The sequence below is a fragment of the Crotalus tigris genome, unplaced genomic scaffold (assembly GCF_016545835.1).
Source record: "Crotalus tigris isolate CLP2741 ecotype Arizona unplaced genomic scaffold, ASM1654583v1 scf7180000024429.2167931701:2281839, whole genome shotgun sequence".
Taxonomy (NCBI): Eukaryota; Metazoa; Chordata; class Lepidosauria; order Squamata; family Viperidae; genus Crotalus; species Crotalus tigris.
The window spans coordinates 1,749,951-1,775,342 of NW_024100596.1; the positions used below are offsets into that span (position 1 = coordinate 1,749,951).

General features: G+C 42.5%; 1 protein-coding gene across 1 annotated transcript; it reads right to left on the minus strand.

Moving 5' to 3' along the window:
• Positions 1 to 2,423: 2,423 nt before the first annotated feature.
• On the minus strand, positions 2,424 to 23,056 carry WNT1 (Wnt family member 1). Its single transcript, XM_039330564.1, has 4 exons — positions 22,956 to 23,056; positions 15,442 to 15,695; positions 8,500 to 8,765; positions 2,424 to 3,099 (listed from the first exon to the last, which is right to left on the minus strand). Exons 1-4 carry the CDS (start codon positions 23,054 to 23,056, stop codon positions 2,611 to 2,613), a joined length of 1,110 nt encoding a protein of 369 aa, XP_039186498.1. The 3' UTR covers positions 2,424 to 2,610.
• Between the last annotated feature and the right edge of the window lie 2,336 nt (positions 23,057 to 25,392).

Genomic DNA, 25,392 nt, shown 5'->3' on the forward strand with positions numbered 1-25,392 from the left:
TTGCTTGAGCTACTTGTTTACTTATTCAAAGTTCAATAAATGTTCTTGCTATAAGTGGTGAATGAGCCATGATAACCTGGTTTTGTTTACATGTTCTGACCCTGTCATTATTCTTTGAAGAGACAAGCTTCTTAACCTAGTAGACCCAATCATAACAAGATCAAGCCTTTGGAGTCTTGTACATAAATTCAAGCTGGAATTGAAATGCAGCTTTTCAATAATGCAGTAATATTGGAACAGATCAGCAAGGGATGTGGTAAATTATCTAACACTTGGAGACTTTAACTGATGGCTGGCTGAGTTCTCCAAATATATGTTCTCATTCAGCTGCAAATAATTGTGCTTAGAGCAAAAGCTGCCAGACAGAACTCCATGATCTGTGTTACGAGTTCAAATTAGGCATCTAGTGTTTATAAATTGCACCAACCTCAACAAGGATGCCAACCACATCTGTGCACAATCAATGCACAGTTAGGAACAAGGTGATGCAAAGCAATCCAGAATCAGGCATTTGAATTTTGGCTCCTTTGTATAGTGCAGCAAATACATTAAGCTCAGTTAAATTGATAAAAAATATATGCTTTATTCTTCTCTAAAATGTTGCAAAAGATTCAGAAACCATAAGTTTAGGAGCAAGAACCTTGTTTCAGGCCTAAAGGAATATGAAACAAGCAATAATAAATATTTTATTTACACACATCTGCAAAATTATTAGCAGTCCCGGTCACTTCTTCAGTGCATATTATTTCCAGGGGGTTTATCTGAGTGAGTGGATGAGAGCAAAATGAAATTTTGGAGGGAAATTTTTCTAGAAGTGTAAAAAAAAAAAACCAGTATTTTCTAGAAGTATATTTTCTTAACAAAAAGTTCATACATCAGAAGGCATACACATCCTTGCATGCATGTCCCCCACCCCCACACAGAGGCACAAAAATTGTGTTTGAGAATAATTGTAAGCACAGGGAGCAACATGTAATTAAAGGGGAGCTGCCTGTCTTCCTTGGATCTTGAACAGTGCTTGTCTTTGAGATATCAAATCTCCCGACTGCCACTTGGCAGATGCAGCACCTAAGGCCAGATTCTAGGACAACTTTCCCCAGCTTGGCTGTTCTTCTGACATGTGGACCAAATAGCAGAATGAACTGCAATGCTTTTGCTGACAGTGGTCCACATAACTAGAGGGCATCTAGGTTGGGAAATGAGCCAGTACAAGTGGTCCTTGACTTACGACCACAATTGAGCCCCAAAATTTTATTGCTAAGTGGAACATTTGTTAAGTGAATTTTGCCCTGTTTTATGACCTTTCTTGCCTCAGTTGTTAAATTGCATCACTGCAGTTGTTAGTAACACTGTTGTTAAGTGAATCGGGCTTCCACATTGACTTTGCTTGCAAGAAGGTCACAAAAGGGAATCGCACGATTCTGGGATATCACAACCATCATAAATATGAGTCACTTGCCAAGCATCCAGATTTTGATCACATGATCATGGGGATGTTGCAACAATCGTAAGTGTGAAAAATGATTGTGTCACTTTTTTCAGTGCTGTTGTAATTCTGAACTGACACTAAATGAACTATTGTACATTGAGGACTACCTGTACTAATACCATCCCATTACACAAATGAAAGATGGATATGCATACATCAACAGATATCCACTATTATGGGATCAGTCACTGGAGAACCTTCAGCTCAATTGTGTTTCCTCATTTATTCAGAGACCACCAGTGCTCTAATAATATGCTTGAGTTGGATTTCTCTTGGTGTACATTAAAAGTAGTTGCGGGAAAATGTGGTCCCTCTAGCTCAGGGGTCTTCAAAGTTGGCCCTTTTATGACTTGTGGACTTCAACTACCAGAATTCCTCAGCCAGCATGCCTGGCTGAGGAATTCTGGGAGTTGAAGTCCACAAGCCATAAAAGGGCTAAGTCTGAAGACCCCTGCTCTAGCTTCTAATTCTCATATACAGGACTTACACACCTGAAAGTCAGTTCAGAGAAGCTTGTGTGAGGTCTGTAAAATGACAAGTGTCAATTACATAGGGAAGACACTTCTTGTGACCTGAATGTGTGTCTCAGATGAGGGAAAGCTATTCTGCCTGAAGTCCAAGGTGTTCCACCTCACTCCCCATTCCAGTCATCCAGGAAGTCCAGAAACAAAGAAAGGAACTAAAGATTTCAACCAATCAAAATATACCTAATAACCTGGAAGCTACAAACCCCAGGATTGAATTTTTCAGATCTAGTTTAAATTAAGCTCTACACGACAATCTCAACTAGCATGAAAAAACACAAAAGGAGCTCCTTGCAGACTTGGGCCTGGCAAATATATGCATAATCATGTTCATTCTCATGAATGTCTGAAGCCATTTTAGCCTGGGTTGATTCACCCAAGATAGGGAAGTGAGATATTTGTAACAACAAAGATGTCTGCCTTCTGGACCAAGAAAGGGTACTGTGCTCCTGTGGGGAAATAGGGAGATGAGCACGTGGTTGAGTGTGTGCATATATGTGAGGTGAAAGCCTTGCAGCCTGAGCCTTTTTGTAAGGTCATCTTCTCTGATCCACGTGTTTCTTGGCCTAGCGTGTCCTTTGCTTCCCTCTCCCTTGCTCACAAGCACTCATGTAGCACTTGCATGTTGGTGCAGTTCAAGCAGCTGACATGACAGCACCAGTGGAAGGTGCAGTTGCATCTCTCTGTGACTCGCTGTGTCCGGGTGCGGTAACCCCTCCCACAGCATAGCAACTCACAGCCGTCCAGGGCTGGGGAGGTGCTGTTGCAGAAGCGTCCAGCCGTGCCTGCTGTACCTGTCTTGCCACTATAAGTGCAGAAGTTGGGAGACTTCTCAAAATAGACCAGGTCGTGAGGGGAAGGAGGCTTGTGAGCTGGGTTCTCTGGCTCCAGATGGTGCAGCTCCATGCGGGAAGCTCGATTGCTGCCTTTGTTGCCATAGATGACCCGGGAAGCACCGTCAAAGCGATCCTTGAGGAAGTCCCCCACAGTCCGAAAGGTGGGCAGACGCATCCAGCAGGTCTTCACAGTGCAAGAGCCTGACATCCCATGGCACTTGCATTCCTGGCGCATTTCTGTGAAAACAGTCTGAAAAAAGAAGACCAAAAAGCGTATTAAGAGCCATACTCTTTTCAGCACTCTGGGCTGTCCTGCCCCCAAAGCCAAACGCTAAGTTGAGACACCTGTCATGGCTATGGTGAAAACAGGAAGTCCAAGGCTCCAACACTGTCCTTGTCACAAACTCACTAGGTAGCTTCAGGCAAGCCAATAGCAATAGCACTTAGACTTATATACAACTTCACAGTGCTTTATAGCCCTCTCTAAACAGTTTACAAAGTCAGCATATTGCCCCCAGCCATCTGCATCCTCATTTTACTGGCCTCGGAAGGATGGAAGGCTGAGTCAACCTTGAGCTGGTGAGGATCAACCTGCTGGTAGTCAGCAGAATTAGCCTGCAATGCTGCATTCTAACCACTGTGCCACCATGGCTCCTTGCCTCAATCTTCCTTGCCTCAGTTTTTCCACTGAGCAAAGAGCACTGATCTATTATAAAGCTGATCAGCTGATCAGCTGATCTTCCAGAATCAGCTGAACTACAACTCCCAGAAACTTCATCTTTGTTCCAGGTTGGCTAAGGCTGCTAGGAACTCTAGTTCCTCAATATCTGGATAGCCAGAAAAGTTCTCCAGGCTTTGAACAAGCTAAGGAAGACTTTCTCAATCTGACATCTTCCAAAGCTGTGAAGACTAAAATTTCCAGAATTCTGAGTCTTAATTATGTTGTCTAGAAATTCTGGGAATTGGAAGGGAAGTCAAAATGTGATGACAACAGTGACAATAACAATATGGTACTGTAGTATTGGTGGTAGCTGAGAAGCTATGTCCTAATTTTTCTGCTTCCTGGGGTGATCGGGAATGGCTGGGTGCCATGACATCTCTGCTTTTCCCTGTGCACCATCTCTCCCTTTGTTGTTCTGCTATCAAATCTCTTTCCCAAGATCTATTTCTTTCCTTTTTCATTGCAAATGGGACCAACCCCCCACCTTTCACACACCACATATCCCCTCCCGCTTCCAAAAATGTGCATGTCTTTCTCCAAGCCCACAGTTTTTCTTTCCAAAAGAGTTTTTATTGCAATTAAAAGAACTGGAACCATTTCCTTCCAGATGTTTAGGAGCCCACACGTCAGCCTAGCTTGTGGTTCTGGGCTTGGCTAGCAAGCATAAGGCTGGCCTGATTAAGGGAGGCTTGCCCCATTTTTGTAGGGGACATGCCATTACCACAGCCCATCCCTCTCCTGTTGCTACCACTATCCTCACAATCTAGGCCCTGTAAAAACAAACAAGCATACACTTCCCAGTCCAAGTTCATATCTGTACATGGCAGAAATATACCAAGCAACATATATAACCAGGTATATTCTCATGCCCAGAATCTCTTGTTTCAATCTGTTCATCAATGTAAAGGCCTTAACCACGAAGTCAGGCAGCAAATCTGGACATCATTAAGGGCAGCAGATTGGCAGAACTTGACCAATTAATTGGGATGTTTTCCAAAACAACTGTGCCAGAAGTCTGGACCTGAGGGCGCTCCAGTGGCATGCTATTCAGTTCTAGCCTTGTGCAAAGGCATAAATACCCACTGCATTGTGTCATCTTAATTAGTAGTAAAGAAGTAGTTTGGGTTGTTTTTTTTTTTATATTACCTGCCAACTATAGTCTGCATATCTCACAGAAGGTTACAAGGATGTAGGAGAAAAGCAAACTGCATTGGGGGAGTAGAGTTAAATGTATCATCAGCTTAGAGTCACTGCATTACCACAAGGGCTCCAAATCCAATCCCTCCTGAATTCCATTGACCCTTATCTGGTGCCAATGTGGTGTTGAACTTTTAGTTCGCCAGATTCTTGTGTACAGGTAGTCCTCGACTTATGACCATGCTTGAATTTCTGTTCCTAAGTGAAACATTTGTTAAGTGAGTTTTGCATCATTTTACGATTTTTCTTATTATAATTGCTAAGTGAATTAAGTTGCTAAGCTTGTTAAGTTAGCAACATGGTTGTTAAATGAATCCCCATTGACCTTGCTTGTCAGGATATTGCAAAAGGGGGTCACATGACCCCGGGACGCTGCAAGCATTATAAATAGGAGTCAGTTGCCAAGCATCTGAATTTTGATCACGTGACCATGGGGATGCTGCAATAGTCATAAGTATGAAAAATGGTCCTAAGTCACTTTTTTCAGGGCCATTGTAAGTTCACTAAATGAACTGTTGTGAGTCGAGGACAGCCTGTATAAGGTTGAATAAATCTTCTATGCCAGTGATGGCAAACCTATGGCATGCGTGCCAGAGGCGGCACTCGGAGCCCTCTCTGTGGGCATGCATGCCATTGCCCCAGCCCTGCCTCCCCCCGCAGCCCCCTCCTCACTAGAAGCCCCCTTGGAGGAGAGTCACCCCCGGGCATGGCCCGCACAGAGCAGCGCAGCAGGGACAAGACTCCGCCCTCGAGCCCCATAGTGTGCAGATGATGCTGCAGGATGTGGGTGGAGGGTGTGGCTGCCATGGCACTGCAGGGCTGCCTGGGTGATCTGCTGTGGCGGGCCATGGAGGCGGTGCATGGCCCTGCGGGCAGGCGGGCAGGGGGCAGGCGGGGTCGGAGCAGGCATGGCGGGAGACGGAGTGGGGGGGCAGTTTTGGGGCACTCGGTCTCTAAAAGGTTTGCCATCACTGTTCTATGCTGAAGCCTAACTGGTGGTCCTAATTCTTTGTGCCTGAGTAGAGCAATTTTTATAGCACTTTCTGGGGAAAAAAAATTACATCAGCTCTTAAACCCAGTTTAAGACGACAGCTTCTTTGAGATCTTGCTATGTTGGAAATTTTCCTGAACGAGATGGACTACAATTTGACTGCAGACGTTTAAACAGAAATGGTAGGATTTGTATGTCCTCAATAGGTACTCATATTCTAATAATGGAAGCCAAGATGCCAGAACACAGAAATTCAATAACCATGCAGATGTTATAATCCTATAGATATAATAAATTTATTAGAAACCTCCTAGTGGAACATGAGAATTGGTAAGATTTGGTTTATCTTTGGATCAAATCATTACTGGCTGGGATGGGAAGCCTGCAGTCTCCCTGTGTTGCTCAGTTGTAATTCCCAGCCCTCTGGCAAGGAGAGCTGAAGATGGATGAGGCTTTTATAGCATACCAACAACTGGAAAATGAGAGGCTTCTACCCAACCTCTGTAGAAAAGACAAGAAAGATTGTGCAGATCGCTCTCTATAAACCAAAAGAACACAGAAGCCAGTAAATTTCAGACATCTTAAAAATAAAGGTGGGGCATACGCCGCCTTCCAGATGTTCTGGAACTACAGTTCTCCACATTCCTAATCACTGGTCTGGAGAGGATGGGAGCTGTACTCCAAACACATCTAGTAAGTCACTAGATTTCTAGACTTAGCTTGGAGATGCATTCTTTTTAAAGATGAAAATAATCCCAGAGATCAGGTTATCACTCCCGTTTGATCCAACCTCAGTAGCATTACAGTATTTGCAGCAAATACTTTGTAGCTTCAGAGGCAGAGAGAAGGTGAAGTGCATTTTCAAGCAAAAAACTCATGGCTATTCCCCTAAATATATGGATTGGAAATACACTCCAGTTTGGAATTCCACATCTGCTATTTTACTTGAAAAATTATGTGGAAAAGAAGCAAAGAAACTTTATGTTCAATAGGACTGTACACACTTTGAAATGAGGCACAGAAAATGCTTGTGCATCTCTCTGCCCATTCTTTCTGCCCATTACTCTCTGGCTTCCACAGATGCTTTACAATTTGCATTACCTTTAATTAATGGATTCTTTAAATCAGGGGTCTTCAAACTTGGCCCTTTTATGACTTGTGAACTTCAACTCCCAGAATTCCTCAGCTAGCATGCCTGGCTGAGGAATTCTGGGAGTTGAAGTCCACAAGTCATAAAAGGGCGAAGTTTGAAGACCCCTGATTTAAATTATCATCGTTGTCATCATCATCATCATTTTTTTACAGGTTCATTCAAAGTCTAAAAAAGTCAAATCCATTTTTTAATGGATACCAGAGATCCTGTGTTTAAGCAAGATTCAAAATGTTTCTTCCAAACCACTCTAAAATGTGCACTGCTGTGTGCAGAATTAATCAAAAAAGAAAAATCCATGGCTATGGGTTGTTAGGAAGGGCCATGAAAATAGGCTCTGGTTATGTCACATTAAAAAAGGATACCAATGAATTATAAAATGTATGTTTTCAGTCTATCAAAATTATCAGTTATTTTACATGGAAAATCTAAAACGTTTGAGGCTTTTTATTTAGGAAAAAGCAGCTGCAGGAAGATCAGGTAGGAAAGCATATGATGGAAATATATAGAAGGATATATTGACATTTTTTTCTCTGTTTCTGTTGTAATACAAGAATGATGAAATAGAGTGGCAGTATGTTTAAGATAGACAAAGTAACTTCATGTGATATGGAATTTGCTATCATTGGATTTAACCAATGGCTCTGGAAAGGAAGCCTTTAAAGTGGGCTTGGATAAAATCATGGAAGGGGAGATGTCAAGGGTAATTTTAGTGAAATGGAACCAAGGATACTACCAAGGAATACGTGTCTTTATGCTCATGACCAGCTTGAAGGCTCCTTTTGGATTCATCTGGCAAGTTACTTTAGGAAATAGCCTGATTTAGCAAAGCAATTCTGTTAGTCTTATTTAGGTATGACAACAGCTTGAGTTCAGTTTTCCTGAAATGAATTCATCCCTGGATGCAGAGATAGATTCTTGCACTAACTCATGCAGTGCATAAATCATTTCAAAGAATGGAAAGTAAATCCTAACATGAATTCTCATACAGGAACTGGCAGTCAGCTTCCCTTTGTCCTATTTGTAGGGCATTAGTAAAGCAACTGGGACTTTATTGCACATATTCCCAGCATTCTTAAAACAAGAAGCTCCTGGAACACATTGTTTAGATTGTACAATACAACTCTATGGTATATGATAATGTCTTGGACCACCAAACCCAATTTCATCCAGGTGAACAATATAGAGCTACAGTATAATCACATTAACTCAGTCACACATTTGCATAACTGCATAATGGTCTGAGTGGGACCTTTTTTGCATGCTAACCTTAATAAAACATTAATCACTTTGGAGGAATTTGATGACTAGTTTTCCTAGGAATGTATCAACATAATTCAAATCATAACTGATTGGCTCTTCAGAAAACAATATGCACGTGCAAGAGCTGGTTCAGGCAGAGTGAATCATGGTCTGATCAGATGTTGAAAACATTCATGAGACTTATTGGAGAAGTCAAATGTAGTGGGAATTAGTGTCTGCTGATATCACTGCGTCCGACATAGTAATAATATGAAAGACATTCTCGGGTCTCAAGGCATGCAATTCTACATAAAGCCCCATACCCCATAGTGGTCCCCCTTCTCCCTACCAGACGTCCTGCCTCGTTGTTGTGTAGATTCATCAGGAAGCGCAGGTCTCTCCCCTTCTCGTTGGAGTCCACAAACTCTCGCCCAAAGACCCGTCCAAAGTCCACATTGTCACTGCAGCCACCCCAGTGCCAATCGGGACCCCCTGGGCCCCGACGTCTGTAGTCGCAAGTGCAAGATTCGATGGAGCCTTCCGAGCAGGAGCGGGCCACCGAGTGGGTGACCCCAGCACTGGTAATGGCAAAAATGAAGGCGGTCTCTCTGCAACCTGGAGGCAGAAGAGAGACCATTACAACATATCAGAGAGCAGCACTGGACACAGCTTAGTATAGACAGTCCTTGACTTACGACAGTTCATTTAGTGAATGTTCGAAGTTACAACGGCACCAAAAGAAGTGACTTATTATGACTGTTGTTCACACTTAACGATCGTTGCAGCATCCCCATGGTCACGTGATCAAAATTCAGACACTTGGCAACTGACTCACATTTATGACGGTTGCAGTGTCCTAGGGTCGTGTGATTTCCTTTTGCAACCTTTGGATCAGCAAAGTCAGGTTCGCTTAACACCATGTTAGTAACAACCGCAGTGATTCACGTAACAACTGTGGCAAGAAAGATCGTAAAATGGGGCAAAACTCACTTAACAAATGTCTCACTTAGCAACAGAAATTTTGGGCTCAATTGTGGTCATAAACTGAGGACTACCCATAATTCTCAGTGAATCCATAATAAGGGCTGCCTCATGTGCCTGGAGGCCAACAACATCATTCCGGAGACAATGCAGGAGCAGCAGCATTCCTTAGAGCTTTCTTCCTCATACAAAAAAGTGGTATTACTACTTTCAAGGAATAATCATGGAGGTAGCAAAAGTGGCAACAGTGATAAGAGTACTAAGGTGATGTTACTCATCAGGCCACTTCAAGTTGCTGTACATTGCTTTGAACGAACATCAGAGTTGAGTAGGAGGTACTTCATACAAGAAGAAACCCCAATTAATGGAGGCAGATGCTTAACTTCCCCAACCATCAGTATGAGAATGAGTCTTCCATCTCTTAGTTTCATAAAACAAATGGGCTTGAACCTTCTTTTTCTCAACTCCTATCAATTACAGCAGCAAAGTTAGGTTGAAGAAGCCATGGTAGCACAGTGGTTAGAGTGCAGTATTGCTGGCTAACTCACTGCTCATTGCCAGGAGTTTGATCCTAACTGGCTCCAGGTTGACTCAGCCTTCCATCCTTTTGAGGTTGGTAAAATGAGACCTAGATTGATGGGGGCAATAGACTGACTCTGTAAACTTTTCAGAGCATGCTGCAAAGCACTATAAAGTGGTATATAAGTTTAAGTGCTATTGCTATTGAATTACTTACATAAGGCCACAAGTACAATAAATATCAGCAGGGCTAAGCTCTGTTTCATAGGGTCATGAACATCCTACAAGGATAGCACTTTCCTTCAGGAAAAGGAACCCCAACAGGAAAGCAGACATGCAGATACATGCTTTGGGAAATGCATCTTATGTTGGTTTCAAACCAATCGCTTGGATCATGAGTGTATGTATGTATGTACGTATATATGTATGTATGTTTAAGTGTTTGAATTTTCTTACATAAAAGATACATTCTCATAGGGATCACTACAACAGTAATAATATTCCTCCTTTGCCAGATTGACCCAGCAGGATTTAGGAGGTGGTCGTTCTTTCTCTCCTCATCAACAGCCTCAACAGTAAACACAGAAGGATTACTCTGCCTGTAGGGCAGATTACTCAGCTACTTTCGCATATGAATGGAAGGATTAACAAATTTGAAAGCATGTTTGAAAATGATACCTTCACTATTTTAGAAAAGGCATTGCCTCTTGAATGGAAAAGAAACCCTCTTCCAGGAGAGCACCATGCATGCTGTTTGCATACATTCTGGCATTGATTTATTTTATTTATATAGTACCTTTCCTCCTGAAAAAAATTTTTTTAATTAAAAATGCTTTAAAGAATGTTCTCTCCCATGCTGCCTAAGAACATATTTTTTTTTACTTGAGCAGTTTAAGAGATTAATGGGCTACATGCTGCATCCCATAAAAAGGAATCCATTAATAATAATTGTGGATTATTTTCTGGATTGTGGATCTTTGCTGGACTTTTGATTAATAATCCACCTTTTCTTATTTTGCTGGGAAGGGAGAGAGAACTGGAGGACCAGAAAAGGCACAAGCAATAGAGTTTTAATTTGCAGGAAAAGAATGCTGCAGCTCTCCGTGGAGTGGGATGGGAAAGAAAAGGGAGAATAATAATTGCTTACTATAAAATCTAACAAAATCTATGAAAACTAATGGAGAATCCCAGCTCTGAATGTTTGGAATGGATGCTGGGCTGGGGACAAGGTCAATACACAGGTTACAGTTTTGTTGCTGGACAGGGATAAGGAAGAGAACCAATGTCAGGTATGGACTGCTATGTCAAACTAAGGCTGGAGAAATTCCAGTTCAAACTCAACCAGCCAGGAAGCAGATGGAAGGGAACTCAAAGAGAAGTGAATCAGCTAAAATCTTTTAACCAAAACTAAACCAATAAACAAACATTTGGTAGAAAAAGTTGGAGGTAACATGTTACATGTGTATATTTTGAGATTAACGTATAATTAATCCTGAGGGACAGCAGTGAGTTACACCTGAGAAATAGGGATATATAGCAAGGTCCAAATTCAGAGCCAATCTGATGATTAAGGCCCATGGAAACTGGGAGATCGTGAGTTCTAGTCCTGCCTGAGGCACAAAGCTGGGTGATCCTGGGAGCTATAGGAAGAAGATAATGGCAAACAACTTCCAAAAAGCCATGCCAAGAAAATGACAGGAATTATTTTAGACAGTTGCCGGGTATCATAATGTTGGCCTCTAGCCAGAAAGAAATTGCACACTTTATCATAAGTTTTCATACTATAAGGAAATTCTGAGTCAGTGACTACAAGTCCCACTTTTGGATGAAGGGAGGTGTATCATCTATTTATTGCTCAGAACATGAAAAGGCACAGCTATAGAAGGATCAAGGCCTCCATTAGTCAACTGAGGTTTGAGAGCCCCAATTTTATCTGATATTTAAAATTGGGAAATGGGACTCTTCTAAATAAGTCCATGCAATGGACATGGCCTGTCAGAAAACAAATATTTTCCAGTCGTGCCTTGATTCCAGAACATGGAATCATTTATTTTAATTCACAGTTTTCTATTCTAACACAAAAAGCAAAGACTCATAATCAGACTACTTGGCCAAGAAACTGATTACACAGCAGAGATGAGATCTGAGCATTAAATGCCAAATAGCCTACTTGCTCCACTAAGCACAATATAATACAGACAGTCCTCGACTTACAACAGTTCATTTAGTGACCATTCGAAGTTACAATGTCACTGAAAAAAGTGACATGACCATTGCAGCATCCTCATGGTCACGTGACCGAGATTCGAATACTTGATAACTGGTTCATGTTTATGACGGTTGCAGTGTCCCCAGATCTTTTGAACACCTTTTGCGACCTTCTCGCCAGCAACATCAATGGGGAAGCCAGATTCACTTAACAACCGGGTTATTAACTTAACTGCAGTGATTCACTTAACAACTCTGACAAGAAAAGTCATAAAATGGGGCAAAACCTACTTAACAAATGTTCCACTTAGCAACATAAATTTTGGGCTTAATTATGGGTGTAAGTTGAGGACTACCTGTACTAAAGGCAAATCATTATGTTCACAGACACTTTACTTGTAAGTTAAACTTTTAAAAATAAATTTAAAAGGGTGGAGAGGACAAGGCACCAAGACCCTGAGGTACCACACTGGCGTATCCGTTCTTGGAGATTCTCTGTGCCCCTCTCAGCTGCAGTCTTTAATCTGGCTGGTCTAAATGGCAATTTCTTCAGCCTCTTAACCCAAGTAAAGTATTTCTTTAGTTTATAAACACATAACCAGCCTTAATTGATGCTCATGCAGACATACTTTTTAGCCATCAGAACTCACTTTATCACAATGATCAGGCATACTCTTTAGCAAACAGTCAAATTAACCAAAGGATTTCCCACTAGATATTATTTCCATGGCAACCTATAGACAATGTGAGAAGACTGTAATATAGCAGGATTTTAATAATAGCCAATGGTGTACAGTTGTTGTCACTCCACTGGAGGAATGTTTGTTGATTGATCCAAGATTCTAACAGCAGAACAGAAAGGGAGGGGATTCTCAGCCATTCTTCTGGCTGTTCCCCCCTCCCATTCTGCTCCAAGGGATTCCCCTGATCTTATGGCATACATTGGAATGGAGATGGAAGTCTCCCAGGAAAAAGGAAGGGACTGAAAATCATTTCCATCCCCATTCCATCAGTGGCAGCTTCCAGTAAGGCAGAGGTGGGGAACTATGGCCCCTTTATGACTTGTGGACTTCAACTTCCAGCAAGGCTCACTCAGGAATTCTGGGAGTTGAAGTTCACAAGTCATAAAAAAGCCATAGTTCCCCACCCCTGCAATTCTATTCATTTATTTCTTAGATGTATATCCCATCTTCTTGTTCAGGAGCTTCCTCCTCCTGTTTTTCCCCATTACAACAACCTGGTGATGTCACCTGAGCTGAGAGAGAATGACTGATTCAAAGTTACCTGGTCCGCTTCCATGGCTCAGGGACAACTAGAACCTGCATCTCCCCAATCCTAGTCGAACACCTTAAGCATCACACTACTCTGGCCCTATAGTAGAATGGCACCCACAGAGCTCAAGCATTCTTGGTAATTACATACTGTGCTCATTGCTTTAATACTGACTGTCATCCCCACACACTTTGATTCTTTGTGGTTTCATTGTTTTGTTTTGTTTTGTTTTACTTTGTATGTGTGCTGGTTACTGTTGCTGTTTTTTATTGTGGGACTGCATCATATGTATTACAGTGTCAATTAATTAATAGGATATTGTTATAATTGTGGTTGGTCACATAGTCAACCAGATGTTTAGATTGGATTTAGCATTTTTATCCACTTATCAAGTCCTTCCCAAGAGCATGGGATAGGCAGATATTGTTATTTGATGGTGTTGGATATTGTTGCAGGATGTAAGCTGTTCCAAGTAAAGCTGCCTTTTGTAATTGACTGATGGTGATTTTGTCAATGCCAATGGTGTTCATGTGGTGCTCCAGATGTTTTATTTACCAGTATTTTATTTGATTTATTTTTACAAATAACTCAAGGCAGAGAACATATTCAATATACCTTCCTCCTCCTATTTTCCCCACAAAAACAAACCAAGTCTGGTGTTTTAACCACTAGACCAGTGTTTCCCAAAGTTGACAATTTTAAGGCATGTGGACTTCAACTCCCAGAATTCCACAGCCAGCGTTGCTGGCTGTGGAATTCTGGGAGTTGAAGTCCTCATGCCTTAAAATTGTCAACTTTGGGAAACACTGCACTAGACCAAGGAGGTGCACCCAAGACACCTATTATTATTAGAACTATCTTTGATTTATTTTACCACCATTGTTCCATGTCTATGTGCAGGTCTTATATTTTCTGATTTTCTCCAGTTCTTTCTCCTTTATTCTGTTGCTGTTACATTATTCTATTAGTCTGATGATCTATGCTGTTAGCAGAGCTCAGTTGCTAACCCCAAAATGGGATGTCATCATTAATATCGTCATCATGGCTGTGCAATAATCCAAATTTGAAAGAAGGAAAGAAAGATGATTCAGAGTGTGCATGGATGCTCATGTTCCATCTTTTAGCAACTCCTTAAAGAAGCCGCATCTTCTATATGCATTCCTAGAAAATATGTATTTGACAGAATATACTAGAGTGTATACAGTATCCATGCATGCTCCAAATCATCTTTTAAACTTTGATCAACCTGTGTCTGCTTAAGCTGTTGAAATCCCACTGAAAGCCATCTGATTTAACCAGCCCAGGTGAGCTAGACTGCAAAGGCATGATACTTCTATTCCAAAACAGCAAGTCTGATATTGTTCTTAATAAATGCTGAAATTATACAAATGTACTTAAGCCACATCCCAGTAAATGGCAGTTTGCTTTAAAAGTAGGGGCTAGCATGAGCACCATGAAAAATTGTGCGACATTTTGTTTCTGAAAAAAAGAAAGCAAAACGAAGACTGATGTTTACTACCTGACTGTGCTCCCTTGCTCAGCTCCCCTAGTGCTCATGGCCATTCCCCAAATTGACCATCATAAGTCAGGGGTCCTTTGACCATTCTACAGGGCTGACATTCTGAAGGTGGACATCCACCAGTTAAAACCTGACAAAGGAGCAAAATTAGAGAGGGAAAATTAAGTACAGTAAAAGGTTCTAGTTGGAGGGGAAAGAGTCCTCAAAGGCCTGAAGCTTGGGGAAGGGTGAGACTTTGCTCTTTCTTTCCATGCTCCTGTTTTCAGAAACCCCGTGAAATGTATGTAGTACTTCTCAGATGTGGCAGCAACAGACACCAGCTAATGCACTGCTTTGAGCAGCTCTTACAAGGGCTGGAAGTGGCTATGGGACCAGCCATCCAGATTTAGACCCAGTGAAAAGGCTGATGGGTGGGTTCTGTTTGCCCAGCTCTGCCCTTTGAAGCATCTGCTTCACTTAACTAAACAGGAGAACTGTCCCTGGTTACCATTAGGAAGGAAAAACAAAAAATGGGGACTTTGAGACTTGTGTGCTTTATGCAAAAGTGTGCTCTTCTTAACTGATGTATTCATTTTTGCAGCACTCCCCATTAAAAACTAGTGAGCCAAATAACTCATAGCAATGCAACACAATTAATTTCATACCTCCCCTTGCTAAATCAACCAGATTATATGAGCAAGAACCTTCTCAGATCCATGAAGTTCACCTAGAGAACTGAACAGGCTTCCATCATCATCATCATCATCACCACCAGCAGCACCATTCAAACCCCTTTTCCTACCCTCTCCTTACCTCTGTTGACAATCTTGCCAAAAACATTGGGGCCTGGGGTAGTAGGACAGTTCCAGCGGCGGTTGCGGAATTGCCACTTGCATTCCTTGATGGCACTCTGCAGGCCGCTGCTGATGCTATGCAGGATGCCTGGGTTTTGACGGATAAGCTTGCGTTGCTTGCGGCTCAGGAGCTGCAAGGAAGGATCTAGCACCAGCTGCACATTCTTGGAGTCGGTCAGTAGATTGGTAGATGAGGCCACGTTGATGATTCCCCTGCAAGCAGAGGTTTCAAGGGGATTAAATTGTGATTGGGACAGATGGCTTTTGACTCCTAAGGACTCAGACCTCCAGAATGGACTGAAGACTTCCAGCTGCACCAGGAAAATGCCAGGATGCAAATGTTTTCACCGAAAATCTTGCAGTGTTGAATATCTAGTACTGCAAGGGCATTTGGAATGGGAGGGTTAAGACTTGCTGACTTCTTTGATGATTCTAGGCAGCATCTATCATGGGTTTTTCTTACCTTTGCTTTGGCCTAAATATCATTGCATCAATGCTGCTAATGTGCCAATGTATGCTCTCTCTCTCTCTCTCTCTCTCTCTCTCTATATATATATATATATATATATATATATATATATATATATAGTGAGGGTATGAACTGATTGGATGAGAGCTTGGCTGTGTTCTGATTGGATGGAGGTGTGTTCTGATTGGTTAGGAGCTTGGCAGTTAACCCCCCACTGGCAGTTAAAAGGAAAAAACAGCTACGATCACACATTGCTCCTAGAAGCACAAAGCTGAAAACACCAGCCTGAAGATGACAAATGACACTTTGTCGAAACATCACCAAGACACCTCCAATTTGACACGGGAGAAAACCCAAATAACCAAAGACCTACATATATATATATATATATATATATATATATATATATATATATATATACACACACACACACACACACACACACACACACACACACACACAGGTGTGTCTTGAGTGTTTTGATGCACCCTGTCGTCCCAAATATGGGAGGAAGAAATGGCTGGCTGATGAGAGCTAATTAGCTCGAAATAGCTATCCCATTCCCCCTTTAACTCTTTGTTAGCAATCCCAAAAAAATTTAGCACACAAATGATGTCACAGTAGCAACTGCTGCCTGTGGATAGCCCTAGACTGGGCTGATACAGGCAAAAGATTTCTTCCTCCCATATTTGGGATGACAGGGTACATCAAAAAACACTCAAGACATATCTCTTCTCCTGTCTCCTCCCTCCCTGATACAGCTGACAAAGTGAGAAAGAGCCTGTGGCCTAGGGGTCAACACAGTTGGCTAATGTGCAAACAGCCCAGTTCGAATCTCAGAAGGGTATGGCTAGCTGATGAGAGCTAATTAGCTCGAAATAGCTATCCCAGTCTCCCTTTAACTCTTTGTTAGCAATCCCCAAAAATTTTTTTTAGCATACACAGGTTTGTATTTGAACTCTCTCTGCCTGGTGATATATAAAAGAATGGTCCAGATTGGCAAAAAAGAAAATCAATGAAATCCATATTAAATAACAAGAGAAAAAGAGAAAAACTAAAATTCATAAATGGACATATCAACAGCAATAGCACTTATATACTGCTTCATAGTGTTTTACAGCCCTCTCTAAGTGGTTTACAGAGTCAACATATTGCCCCCAGCCAGCTGGGTCTTCATTTTACTGACCTTGGAAGGATGGAAGGTGGAGTCAACCTTGAGCCAGTCAGGATCGAACTGCTGGCAGTGGAATGCAGAGTTAGCCTGCAATACTGCATTCTAACCACCATGCCACTATGGCTCTTAACATCAATTCCTTACCAATTAATTTAAAGAACAAAAATAAAATCTTCCCATAGTATAGCTTCATTCCCAGAAAGATCACAAGATCCATCAAAACAGGCCAGATAAATCAACTAATAACCATGAGATACATCTTTTTCCTTTCGTTGGTGGAAGATAATTAAAGAGTGAATCAGGAAAGCGTCTCTAGACAGGAACTGCCAAAATCTAGGTCCAGTTGCAAAGAAGTCCCTCTCTTACTCTGAACCAAGGGCACAACATATTATATTTTAAGAAGTGGGGTACTCCACTATGATATTAGAAACAATTAAAAATATCTGCAAGTCACTTGTATCATAGCAGCTGGGGCGATCACACTATGCATGACAATGGAGCAATCATAGCAGTTTTGGGACAGATTTTGGCAAGAGATCATGTGGATGAGGAATCAGTCTACTTACTGTAATTAATAAGAGGGGAGCAGAGTGTTCCCATCTCTTGCCAAAGCCACCCCAAACATGTGGAAACAGCTAAAGGGGAATTCCATATATATTCCAAATCTAGTGCATCTGACATCCTTAAATTAAGAAAATATTGTCTGGGAATTTCTGTCCCCAACTTAAAGTCATCTAGGAGGAATATAAATTTACTTAACGAAGCTGTCTAAAAAAAACTTGCTGTACATGACTTCTACTTGGCAGAGAAAGTCCTTGCAGGATCCATAAGAGAGCAGAGGGTAAAATGCAAAATTCCTATTGCTCAAGCTTTCCCTAATTTGATATGCTCAAGATGTGTTAGAACTGCAACACCCAGAATTCCCAGTTTTCTTTCTGTAGCTCCATAGCATTAAACATTGTTATAAACTCCAGTCATTTGCCATAGAAATCCATTAATGCCTGATAATATAAGAGTTACGGTAACAGGACAGGACGTAACAGTTTACTGAAATAAATGTAAACCTGGTTACATTTATTTTGTTAACCAACTAGCTGAACTACATAAATGTTTCAAATAAAAATAAATGGGTTATTATCAATATACAAAATATAGCTGTTATTATCCTACAGCTATTTTTCTCTTATTATTGTTATTAGATTGGATCAAAAGTTTGAAACATGTATTTATTTATAAAATCCTTACACTTCACTTTTATTCCAAAAAGGATTTCAAAATAAAAAACAATAGCCGGTTGGGGGGGTTGTCTACACACACACACACACACACCATGAACACACTCTCAAAAAGACACATAAAGCACAAATGTAAAGCTCAGTTTGATTGTGAGGCTTAAAAGAAATTCAACCACCATTACACAACACAAGTGCAATTCCATGCTATTTAAAATATTAAAATATTTATTTGACAAGGCCCTACAAAGAGATTTTGGACTTATTCTCCAAAGAATATAGAGGAGGTGCCAGGTACAACAATCAGATCATACCAAAATATAAGAAAAATCATTATAAAACATATAGAAAAGCACTAGTGAAAAACCTTTTTAAAAAATTGGAATTTACAAACCACAATGGAGAGAGAGAAGCAGAGCAGCCACATATCACCCACAATAAGGGATCTAGGTTCCCTTAAAAGGTTACTGGTTCTCTGAGACAATCCCCCCCCCCAACAATGGCCACAACTATCACAGGAAGAGAGGGAGAAACAATGGCAGCAAAATAAGAAAACAACTGTTCTGTACCCAGTATTTGAAAAGATCAAACTACACGCCAGGTCCCACCCAGTGGAAGAGATCGCAAAGAACATTGTTCATTTCCTTCATCCAAGTAGCTGCTATTTGTCCTGTCCTCCACCACCCCTGTTCTGCACAGGTGGAGAATCCCTATTGGAGCCCTAGATGCTCTAGGCAGCAGCTCGGATTGCTCTTTACACTGATACCCCTATTACCTCTAGGATGGAGAGCAAGGAGCCCTAATGTCATGCCATTTCAGGAAAGAAAATTCATTAATTGGCAGTAGCAGACTTCATCACTGGAGCTAATATTGAAGGAAAGGGAAACCCGTAGGGTACCATAAGCCAGCCCGGCACTCTCCATCCATTCACAACCAACTGCCATAATTTTTAGGTAAGGAAAATTATGGGGAAGGATCAGAGTTCATCTAAAGGGCAAGAGTTTTTGTGAAGATTGCATGAACTGCCTTATTCAGAAAATGACTGTTAATTTGTGGCTGCTGCAAATTGTGGCTTCCTTTGCTTTACAATAGTGATGGTTCTAAGCCTTTTTTTTTAAAGTGGATGTTTCAACATGAAAAGCAACAATAGTCTGATAATTATTAATAAGAATCAGCTGATTATTGTCAGCTGCCTTTTGATGGGAGCCACCTTTGATCCTAAAAGGCAGGATAAAAGCAAAGTAATTTAAAAAAAAAAACCAAAACATTTATTTTCCCATAACCAAAAACACTTTGCTCAGTGCCTGGGTGAAAATAAACTAATAATCTTACATGCTGGACACTTGATTTTATAAATGATCACTGTGCTCTATTATTCATTCAGTTTAGTTTCTGCTATCTGGTTGACGTTCCAGAAAGAATTGTGACAGGGAGAAGAGCTTTGAGGAAGGGTTACACCACTCATAGATTATCTTCAATAAACAGAACAAATTTTAAAAAATGAATGACTGATAGATGGATAGATGATACAGGCATACTAAAAGAGTGAAAGTACTTCCTATTGAGTTATGGGATTAAAATGCAGCGCATGTGTGTTTGAAGAGTCTTTGTGATGGAAGAACATATTCTCAATAAGCTCTCTGTGCATCTCCTCCTCAAAACATTGTAAAAGGATTTGTAATGCTGCATACTATAGTCCACGTCCTCCCCGGAAACTTAACTCTAAATGTGAAAGAGGGTCAAAACAAACACTTCTAAGGCATCTAGTAACAGGTATTTCTAAGTAACCAGAACAGCTGAACTCAACGATGCTTTTTCAAAAGGCAGCTAGACTTTCTTGTTCTTTCTTGAAGACATTTCGCTTCTCATCCAAGTTCTGGACTGAAGCAAAACCTCTTCAAGGAAAAACCAAGAAAGTCCAGTTACCTTTTGAAAAAACACCTTTGAGACAACCATGACCTAGAAGATGACTGAGAATCTCCATAGACATAGACATAGAATCTCTCTATAATTCCTTATTCCCACAACCCTTTCATTCACAAGATTTTACAGCAGAGGCCAGCCTGCCAAAGCCAAGGGGGCTCTCACCACATCTCAGGCAGAACTTTGGGCTTCAGGATTTCCAGTCCATTGCCAAATTTGGTGGCAGGGAGTTGGAACAAACAGTCTCTCGCACTAAGAAGCATGGAAATCCTTCTCACTCTTTTTTTTTTTTTAACCAGTACTACCAAAGACTTTGGGCCTCATTGACTCACTCACTGACTCACTTCACTTGGAGTACTGAAACGGTTAGGTTAATTTTCCAGAGCACTGCAGCCCTGAAATTTGGTACCATACATATGTCATCTGAGACATTTTAATAGCTAAAACAGTTTGGAAAATTGTAGAATTCCTCCTCAAAAGATGGGATGGAGGGATTGTGTTGCCTCCAAAGAGTTAGAGCTGGCTTTCCTGAACTACAGGTCAGGACTCTCCCTCCAAGGAATCACAACCAACTTTGTACATGTATGTGTGTGCATGCGTGTGAATATTTTCAGTTTGTTCTGGCCAAGTGGATGCAAATACATTCTAAGGGCTTTGTTCCTCACTTTGCCGGCAGAAAACCACTGTGGGAAGTTTCTGTGCCACAAAGTTTGGGAACCTCTGCAATATGTAGATTACATTATAAGTTTTAAAAGCATTATGTTTCTTTTTTTGCCCACCTCAAACACAAATGAAAGAATTGGTTTTATTCATAGAGGGCTGACTCTGGGTCCTGTAAGATTTGAGGCTATTGAGTATTTCATGTCCTTGCAGAAAATTAAGCTCGGCTTAGGCATATAGTCCAAGATATGCCAGTTACTTGAAACTATTGCTAGAGAATCCAGAATACTCTTCTTTGAAACAGCAAACAAGAAATGTATCTTCTTCACACACATGACACAATTGCACTTAGTCATTACTCTATCACCATGCTACCCTTGTAAGCAGATATTTAATAGTTATGCATCTCAAACCATAACGATCACTAGGGGCATCTGAGAAATAGGCATTCTTTTCTTCTTTCAGTCCAAACCTAGAACATAATCTTCACTTCATTTCAGAAAAGACCATGCAACGCTCCTAGTTTGATCCACTGGTTAAGGCATCAGGCTAGACACCAGATGACTGTGAATTCTAGTTCTGCCACAGGTATGAAAGCCAGCTAGATAACTTTGGGTCAGTCACTCTCTCTCTCTCTCTCTCTGCCCAACTCACCTCACAGGGTCATTGTGGAGAAAATAGGAGAAGGAAGGAATATTAGGTATGTTTGCTGTCTTATTTATTAATTCATAAAGAAAGGATTAAAAAAACTTAAATAAATGTGGGAATTCTCCATACATGCCTCCAGGCATTTAGAGAAAGGGACATTTCCATTAACTGTAACTTCTTTTTCATTTCTACACTGATCAACCTATAACTCACCCCCCTTTTTTCTTTTTCCTTTTTTTTTACTGAGCAGGTGCATCTGGCAATTTCAGATTCCATGCACCTGCCCTGATTCCAACACCACTTCATGGGATCTCACAGCTACCCTTCCCAGATCCCATGTTGTTGCTTCAGCTCCACATGGAGAGTGCTAGTGCTTGGGCAAGAGACCGGATGAGTTATGCAGCTGGATGAGTGGCCAGATCCAAATCACTGATGACTGGCAGTAAAAATTATACTGGAGGGCATTCACACCCACAAGGCACAGAGCCATTGAATTTGGATGCGAAACCTCCATTTGGCTGGGAAGCTTACTGAAATGCTCATTGCTTTTCCTCTACTGATTCTTCCAGTTGACCCAAAAAAATCAGGCATATATTTCAGGAGAGGGGCTGAAATTTGAAATGGGGTTCCTTTGCTTTCTCGTGTTTTCATAAAGGGATTTCAGTAGGACCTTCAGGAATCAAAAATGAAAAAGAAAGTCATATCCCTCTTCTCTGAGCTATGATTGGAAGAAATAACTGCAGAACTATTTTTACTTGACTTGTCCCGGTGTCGAAGAACAGGCATGCAAAGAAAATGGAAAAAAAAATACAGATATGAAACACATGAATAACAACATTAGTAGTGATGGAAATAGCGCAACAGTAAATAGCACATCATTAAAAATAATTATAGCAAGAATGCAACATACTTTAGTTCTAGGGGAAACATTTCTGTATTAACAAATAGGCTTGTAGAGGCAAAAGTAGTAATAATTATTAGTAATTCTTTGGTAGAAAACGTATACAGTCCAATTCCAACTACCAATTTGATCACCCGGTGCAGACAGAGCCAAAGACCCCTTCGGGGGCTTTGGACCCTAGCCTCGTCTCCTGCAAACGAAAGCCGGATGCTCAGGTTTTCTAAGGTTCCTCAAAACATGAAACAGAAACGGGATCCGGATCGCCGGGCGAGAACCAGCGCCTAATTCTACTCCGTTTCTCCACTTGGCCATTCATCACTGCTTCGGAAGCCGAGTTTCGGGCAGCACAAAGTTGCCAACTGGGGAGCCGCGAAGCAGCAGCAGGTTCGATTTCCCACCCAGTCCCATCATTTACTAAGGCGACCCGGCTTCGCCAAAGGCGCAGCCGCGCGTAAAGCGCACTTACCACCATCGGCCGCTGTTATTCACCGCTAGAGTGTTGGAAAGAGAGGAAAAAGCCAAAACCCACAAGGTCTTCAAGCCTAGCATTAATGCCACGGGGCTCATCGCTTCGCCTGCCCTGTCTGCTCGGCGGAACCGCAGGAGGGGGGTTGGAAGCGGCAAATGATAGATGGGTGGGTGGAGAGGTGGGATGGCGATGCGGTCTCCAAAGCCCTGTGCTGGCGAGGCGCGCACCGTGCGCCCGGGAAGCGGCCGTCGCTCGTCAAAAAGACGTGAGCCCAAGTTGAAGTTTTTAGGGGGAGGAAAGGAATAGGAAGAGAAAAAGGGAGAAGCTGCAGGAGAAAAGTCCCCTCGGGCCTCACTTTCTGGCAATCCCGCCTGCTGATGACTCCCAGAAGAGAAATTAAGGCGCTAGAGGGGGAGAAGCGCCGTGCGTCCTGCTAGCTGAGAGCTCCTTGCAGCATGTCTGCGATCCCCTCGCCTGGGCCGGCTTCTTATAGAGGCTGCGAGGAGGGTCGCCATGGAGTGAGCCATCCAGTCAGGAAGACCCGGCGCGGTGCGCGCCCGCGAATAATGCGCCCTTGCGCAAAAGGGACGCATCACAGCTTGGCAGGCGGACTGGGGGGGGGGGCTGTAAAAAGAGAAAAGCAAGGACGCTTTTGACGGGCCGCTCCCCTCCGCTTCAGATTAAGTTCCTGGAGTCCCGAGAGGCCGAAGTCCGCTCATTCGGGAGGAGGGGAGGCTACCTCATCCTCGTCACTCACCCCACCCTAGTGCCTCACCCCAGCCCAGCCCAAAACGGGGCCACGACCAGTCATTCGCTCCGAAGAATTTGCCGCCAATCGCTTTGCTCTGCCCTTCATGACCCACGTGAAGGAGACTTCAGACAGCGCAGAGGCACTGGAAGGCAGCCGTCCCGGGCACAGGCACGGAAAAGCAGGAACGCCGAGCCCGTCACAGCATCGCCCCTGACTGAGATCTTCAACGGCCGCCTCTGCTCCATCCCGCCCGGATCGCTTCTCTCCGGGGGACTCCCACAGCTCGCCGCACTTGGCCGGCCAGGCTTTGCGGTGGTTTCGTTCCTCCTCTCCGGAGTCTTTTGGCTGCCGCTAGCCAGACGTCATCCCCGCTTGGGCTTGGCCTGCAGAGTCCTCAGCGCCTCCTTTCATCCCGCGGTGGCGGAGAGAGAGAGAGTGAGAGAGAGAGTGAGAGAGAGAGAGAGAGGAGAGGAGAGAGAGAGGGGGGGGGGTCAGCAGCAGATGGAGCAAATTAAAGCTATTGACGACGCTGCCACTCGCGCGCTCAGCCCCGACGGCGCACTTCCAGCCCGAGAAATAGCAGCCGCCGAGAAGCTGCAAAGATCCGGGCTGGAGGGGTCCTCCGGAACTACCTTTAATGGGAGGCGTCCTGAGCTGGGTTAATGCTTTGCGTCATTTAAAAGGGCTCCCTCTCCCTCTCTCTCTCCCTCTGTCTTATTTTTTATTATTAGATGTCAATAAAATTCCGGTAGGTGAGGTGCGATTGTGCTCTTTGTCGTCTTCTGTCTATTAATCCATAAACTTCTAGGGCATCTTTCTATGTATATGGGCTAATAGCAATAACAATAACACTTAGATTTATGTACCGCTTCACAGTGCTTTACAGCCCTTCCTAAGCAGTTTACAGTTTATATTGCTCCCTAACAATCTGGGTCCTCATTTTACCGACCTTGGAAGGATGGAAGGCTGAGTCAATCTTGAGCCAGTCAGGATCAAACTGCTGGCAGTGGAATGCAGAAGTAGCCTGCAATACTGCATTCTAGCCATTGCGCCACTAAGCTCTTAATTCTTGGACCCCTAAATTCCTTTAAGGCAGTGGTTCTCAACCTTTTTAATGCCGGGACCCCCAACTGGTCGTAAGTCGAGGACTACTCAACCGGTCATAAGTCGAGGACTACTCAACGTGCAGCACTTTTGAAAGCCAATAGAATTAAACTCTATTCAAGAGAGTCTATTCTATTGGCTTTCAAAAGCCAATAGAATAAAAGGGAGTAGCACAGCTAAGGAAAAGGGGAAAAAATGGCGGACTGTGTTGTTTGGCGACCCCTGTGAAATGGTCGTTCGACCCCAATGGGGTCCCGACCCATAGGTTGAGAACCACTGCTTTAAGGGAAAGGGGGCTTTAAGTCTCCTGAACACCACTGCCTAAAGACCAATATAGATTAGTTGGGTGAGAAGCTGAAGACAGTCTGAGCACCCTTCAGAAGCTTTGGCTTATGGTTTCTCATGTGGCTTGCCACTGGTGAGGCTGGCATGTATTAGCCCTCCAAAGCGTCCTTGAATCGATTTAGGGTAACTTTAATTTTTAATTTTACATTTAGTTCAGTGACGTTTTTGTCCAGACTATGCCGATCTTCTGGAATGTGCTCCCTGAATATGGCATGCATGGACCAAAAGTAGCCC